Below are 6000 nucleotides of genomic sequence, written 5' to 3' on the forward strand. Positions count from 1 at the left end.
TCCACCACTTGTCAGCTGGGTGACTTTGGGCAAGTCACTTCACTTCTCTGGGCCTCAGTTCCCTCATCTGTCAAATGGGGATGAAGACTGTAAGCCCCCCGTGGGACAACCTGATCACCTTGTAACCTCCCTAGCGCTTAGAACAGTGCCTTGCACACAGTAAGCGCTTAATAAATGCTGTCATTATTATTATTATAATGCGCTTAATAGTCTAGTTCCAAAAGAGTGTATTTCTGGACTGACAGGAATCCTGCATCTTAGATCCAGGAAGATCCCCTTCCATTTAAACCCAGGCAAACCGAGGTACGGGCCGGTTGGGTGCCTGAGCCCCGTGCCCCTGGCTGCCTGGCCTGGTTTACGTCCTGTCAGATTGGAAGCGACTCTGGGCAAGCCTGCCACTTCTTTGTCCGTGGATGCGGGATTCCTGCAGTTCACCTGCCCTCTTGTCAGCAAGCAAGAGACCGAGCATGGGCTTCAGCAACCAGGCGCATCTCACAGAGCTCCGGGGCCCTACTCTTGTAAATTGTAGTCCGAGGGAGCACGCTACGGAGCCAAAAGCCTCGGTAAAGGCAGGAGCTTATGCGAATGCATGAGCACAGAAAGAATTCTCTTTAGAAAAACAAACTGCCTAAAATAAGCAACCCAAGCCCTTGTCCTTGAGAGCAGTGGTTTAAATCAGCTCTATGGTAATGTAAAGGGAAGACTGAGTAAATGCAACAGAGTAATGGATGCACTGCTTGCTGTAGACGGTAGCTGCAGTAAATGTAAAACCACATTTCCTGCCAGGAAAGGAAAACTATTCTCTTTTCGTCGATTGATCCGAAAATGACTGTCGGTCATTTGTCGGAGAAAACGCTCGGGAAATCTGAACTTTGAGTTTCCGATACCAAAGTAACGAGGACGTAGCCAGAAAGAGTCAAACTGTTATAATTTCGAACAATCTGAGCATGGAGCCTGTAGAAGTAAAGATGGGGGCACCCACCCCTGTTTCTTGCTGACCCTCTTTGGGATTTTGTTGCGCAGGAAAAGGCGGCATAGCACATCCCCCAGCCCGTCCCGTAGCAGCAGTGGTAGACGAGTAAAATCTCCCTCACCAAAATCGGAACGCTCAGAACGATCAGAGAGGTCGCACAAAGAGAGCTCCCGCTCCAGGTCATCTCACAAAGACTCACCCAGAGACGTTAGTAAAAAAGCCAAAAGGTAAACTGGAGTCCTTGGTTGTTTTAACAGGGTCGGGGGGAGGAGGGGGAGGGAGAGGGGCTCATGTGTCGTGGTCCCTGAAAATACTGGAAACGTAGCCTCCTTTCTAGTTCCGCCTGGGGAAGCATCTTTTGGGGCTGAAACACTGCCGAGAGATTGAGGAGTACAATTTTAAGTGGTGTGTGTTACTCTAATGTTCTCCCCACCCACTCGTCTCGGAAATTTTTTTTTTTTTTTTTTTAAGATTATTGCCTTTTCCTTTTTAGGAGTAAATTCAAGGCTTTGAGGAAGTAAGTCAAGGCAGATATCCAAGAAAGGTCAAAGCCAGTGTTTCTCAGGGGAAAAGAACTGGATAGGGTTCTCTTAACTTTCCTCGCCACTGCTCGGGTTCTGAGTTGCCTGAGCTCGCCCCAGTGGAAGGGCAAAGGGGCTGTAGATTGGCAGCCTGCACCTTAGAAGGCAGCAGGGGTCCCGGTGAGGGCATGGGGCTGATGTCTCCCTCAGTTTCCTCACAACTGCGAGAGTATCTTGTGTAATTTTCTCCGTACTGACTCCCACCTCTCCAGATAATTGTAGGGATTCAATCCTTCTCCTGAGCCGTGTGAGGGAAGCTTTCAGGCAGCATATGGGCTCACTTTTTTTGGTTCTCACAGTGGCAGAGCAAACCGGCTTGCCTTAGAACCATTGCAGGACTGTTTTCCTGTCTTAGATCTTAGATCAGATCAGGGAAGCAGACTGGCTTCCCTTAGAGCCATTGCAGGACAGTTTTCCGACATGGGAGATCCGGGTCACCGGGGACTAGAGAGGTTTGAGCTAAAGAGCCCCGGCTGTTGTGGGCTGCATCTCTGGAGTTGATTCATATGACTCGGGGAGGTGGCCCATGGCCAGTTCCTGGGGCGGGTGGCCGTTGTCGAAAACCGTGCTGAGCGGAGATTCCCTCATAGGCTCCAAGTCAGCCCTGCCTGCTGTCTCTCTCCAGGCAGGTTTGCCCATTCACCATCTCCGAAGCCGGAGACTCCACAGCCTCCCTTCCTCCCACATCCCCCATCTAGCTCAGTGGGGAACAGTGGACGTGTTCCTAATTGGTGGAATTAATTTGCAAAAAGGAAGCCGCGTGGCCTGGTGGACCTGAGTCCTAATCCCGACTCCACCATTGGTCTGCTGCGGGACCTTGGACAAGTCACTTCACTTCTCTCAATGTCGGTTACTTCATCTGGAAAGTGGGGACTAAAATGTCGGGCCCCATGTGGGACATGGGCTGTGTCCAACTTGATTAGATTGTTTCTGCCCCAGCGCTTTGTACAATGCCTGGCATTTAATAAGCCCTTAATAAATACCATTCAAAAAAGAAAAAAAGTGAGAGAGGGGTTTATGAAGCAAGTCGGTAAATCCGTTGGCATGCTGCCTCGTGGTTTTCAGGAGTGAGGTGGGACTCGGTCCTAGCTGATTTTCAGCACTGAATAGTGGGCATGATTGCGGGTGTGGGCTCATTCCTTGGTAGAAATGGAGGGAAGGGCTCGTGCTTGGTACCCAACTGCTCCTGGAGAGGAAGAGGGCAAGGAAGGAAGGGAGTAAGGTGGTCCCAAAGAGAGACAAGTGGCCCCTGTGGAAATGGTTGCAAGACGCTTTGCCAAGCTTAAGGGTTTCAGCGTGTTTGGTGTCCTGTTCGCCAGCGAGTTGAATGTGTTAAACCCGTCTGGTGCTAATTTGTTCCGTAGTTAAAAGAGGCCACCTGCTCACCCCCTACGGTTTATTTACAGGTCACCGTCCGGATCCAGGACCCCGAAGAGGTCGAGGCGGTCCCGATCTCGGTCCCCTAAAAAGTCAGGGAAAAAATCCAGATCCCAGTCCCGATCTCCACACAGATCTCACAAGAAGTCAAAGAAAAGCAAACACTGACAACACGTTCCCGTTTTTTACGATGCTGTCACTTCCTGGAATTGCGGTTTTGTTTTTGTGCCTGAACAGTCTGTTTTGAAAAAAAAAAAATCAAACAAAAGAGCATTCCTGAATTTTTTTTTTTTTTTGTGAATGCACGTGTACACTCATGAGTAACTGCATCTGTAGACCTGTCATTGTTTTATATTGTACAAAATCTCTTCATCGTGGCTATTTCCCCAAATGGAACATTTTTGTGTTAGGAATTCCATCTGAAATGTGTGTAACTGATCTGCTGGCAGTAGTGATATTTTGTTTTAGGATGTTGTGACCTAGCAAAAATAACACACAGATGTTTTCCCCCTTTTGTAGCTTTGACAATTTGAATTAGATTTCAAATAAAATCTCAACAGAAAATGAAGATGTTTAGTTTACTGTCTCCTGTTTTCAGTGAGTTTTCTTCAGAATAATCTGAGCTGGAATGTGGACTATGGTTCGTAGCTAAAATGCACTTTATGAGGCCCCATTGTTGCTGGTGGTAGTTTGTGTAGCCAACCCTTGCTGTGTGCTAAGATGACTACAAGAGTTGGCACCCGAAGATTCAGGAGGGGCCGCGTTTGCCGTCCTGGACCTCAGATAGAGCCATAGGCCCCAGACCAGGAAAAGACTTACTCTGCCATGGGAAAAGAGCAAAATCAAAGGCAAAATACATGTGTATATATATATATATATATTTTTCTTAAAACAAGTTTAGTTTCAACATAACCCTTGTTCTGAATTGCTTGTTTTAAATAGATGTCCGTTTTTGATGGGTTCTTGGGCACAGGACAGAGAGAAAGAGTGGGGAAAAACAATAGAAAGTTCCAATAATTACACTTCCTAACCCAATTATTCTGGGAAAGCCTTTGAGAGGGAGTTTTGTAGGTCTCACTGCGGCCCTTAGAATCCCCTTTGTGGCATTGCAGTTATGTACCATCTTTTTCCACTTCGCACCGTTCAAATCCCAATTAGAAAAAATAGGAAAGATCTGGCTGGCAGCTTCCTGAAAGACTGTTAAGAAAATCAGGGAGAGAAATTGTTTGGAAACCCTTCAAGTTAGAAAACGCTCGTAGATGTGCAGGCCCTGCTGCAAGTTTTGCACCCTCATACATCGGGGTGGAGGGAATGACTTTGGTGGGAGAAGAAAAGGCCGGATAATGCCTGTACACGAAAGGAGATAGCGTCGTGTAGTGGGATGAGTCTAGAATTGGGACTCAGGAAACCAGGGGTCTAAACCCGGTTCTGCCACTAGCCTGCTGGGTGGCATTGGGCGTCTCCTCTGTGGAGTGTAAATAAGAGACCTGAGCTGATGTGAGCCCCATCAATCAATCAATCAATTGCATCTATCAAGCGCTTACTGTGTGCAGAGCACTGTATCCAGTTCTCAGGTGAGTACACTGTAACAGGGTAGATGTGCTCCCTGCCTATATCGAGCTTACAGTCTAGAGGGGGATACAGTTATTAATATAAAATATGGCTATGTGCATAAGTGCTGTTGAGCTGAGGGATGGGTGAATAAAAGGTGTAAATACCAGAGCAAAGGAGACACAGGAGGGAGTTGGAAGAAGAGGAGATGAGGGCTTAGTCGGAGAAGGCCTCTTGGAAGAGATGCGCTTTTAATAAGGCTTTGAAGTTGGAGAGAGTGATTGTCTGTTGGATATGAAGAAGGAGGGCGTTCCAGGCCAGAGGCATGGGACCTCAGGCTGACTGTCTGAGCTGATCATCTTGTTTTATGCTGTTGAGTCGTGTCCGACCCATAGTGATGCCATGGACACATCTCTCCCAGAACGCCCCACCTCCGTCTGCAATCGTTCTGGTAGTGGATTCGTATTTGGTAAAAATATGGAAGCAGTTTACCATTGCCTTATTACGCGCCGTAAACCCGAGTCTCCTCCCCTGACTGCCCCATGCTGCTGCTGCCCAGCACAAGGTGATTTTTGACTTATAGCAGATTGCCTTCCACTCGCTAGCCACTGCTCAAGCTAGGAATGGAATGGGTAGGCCTCTGCTTGACTTTACCTCCTGTAGTTGAGACCGGTAGAGTACTGGAAACTCTCCAGGTGCGACCCTGAGAGGTGGATCATCTTTTAACTAGCTGAATATTTAGCTCTGCCCGATGCTGGGTTAGCCTTTAATAAATACCATCATTATCATTGTCAGATGGCTGGCAAAACTGGGTCTTTTGGGTTCTGGTAGAGAACACTGACTTGGTCTAAATGGTTTCCATTTGGGGATGCCAATTGTGTGGTGATTTAGGATAATTTGGGAGCTTTATCTTTTAAGTAGTAAAGGTGAGAAGTTGAATAGTAGATTCATCTTGAAGATCTTGAGAAAACTGGCTATAAAAGCAAGCTCAGTTTTATTATGTTTTTCCCACAGTGGTAAAGACCCACCGGTTGCATGAAATGTGAGATGAGGCTGCCGAGGTTTCGGCCGCCAAACTGCCAAATGACGATTAAGGGGCGGTAAGGCCGGGATTGTGAGTTTAATAATGCCGTGGCTCTCTCAATGAATTGGTCCATGTAAGGAGTCGGATTTTGAAATTTCGGCGTGAGCTGATAGTTACCCGGGAGAGCTCCGTGCCGATTGGTTTTCGTTTTCAAAACAGCTTTTCATCCTACCATGAACACCTGTCTTGAGCATCTTCTTCAATCCTGCTCTTGGCCCACCTGGGGAGCGGATGGGGGTGGAATTTAGGAGACTCGTCTTGTTGGAAACCAGAAGAATTAGAGAGAGGCCCAGTGTTGGTGCAGCCTGTGGGTAGTGCAGGCTTGCAAATAACTTCTGATCACCAGCCCAGGTCAGGCTGGTAGGGCGGTTAATTTTACTAAGGGGCTGGTGAGCCAGTTCCCCACCAAGATGGCCCAAGTTGGTGTGGCTCAG

At 47.7% G+C, this 6000-nt stretch overlaps 1 protein-coding gene and 1 non-coding gene across 10 annotated transcripts in view; one reads left to right on the top strand and one right to left on the bottom strand.

The window, feature by feature from the left end:
* Positions 1-3499, top strand: part of LOC119926318 (U2 snRNP associated SURP domain containing) — an 86105-nt gene extending 82606 nt beyond the window's left edge. For 8 of the 9 annotated variants that reach the window (XM_038744823.1, XM_038744490.1, XM_038744649.1 and 5 more), the window contains 2 exons: positions 1024-1200; positions 2961-3099. In XM_038744823.1, coding sequence (XP_038600751.1) covers positions 1024-1200; positions 2961-3099 — 316 coding nt within the window. Of the gene's footprint in view, positions 1-1023; positions 1201-2960 lie in introns of all 9 variants that reach the window. The other variant, XM_038744482.1, reaches the window with a different exon arrangement.
* Positions 3500-5057: 1558 nt separating this feature from the next.
* On the bottom strand, positions 5058-5195 carry LOC119936339. The gene has a single exon (XR_005453706.1). It is a non-coding gene; the product is annotated as a small nucleolar RNA SNORA7 (small nucleolar RNA).
* Positions 5196-6000: the final 805 nt, after the last annotated feature.

Source organism: Tachyglossus aculeatus, chromosome 1 (genome assembly GCF_015852505.1).
Source record: "Tachyglossus aculeatus isolate mTacAcu1 chromosome 1, mTacAcu1.pri, whole genome shotgun sequence".
Classification (NCBI taxonomy): Eukaryota; Metazoa; Chordata; class Mammalia; order Monotremata; family Tachyglossidae; genus Tachyglossus; species Tachyglossus aculeatus.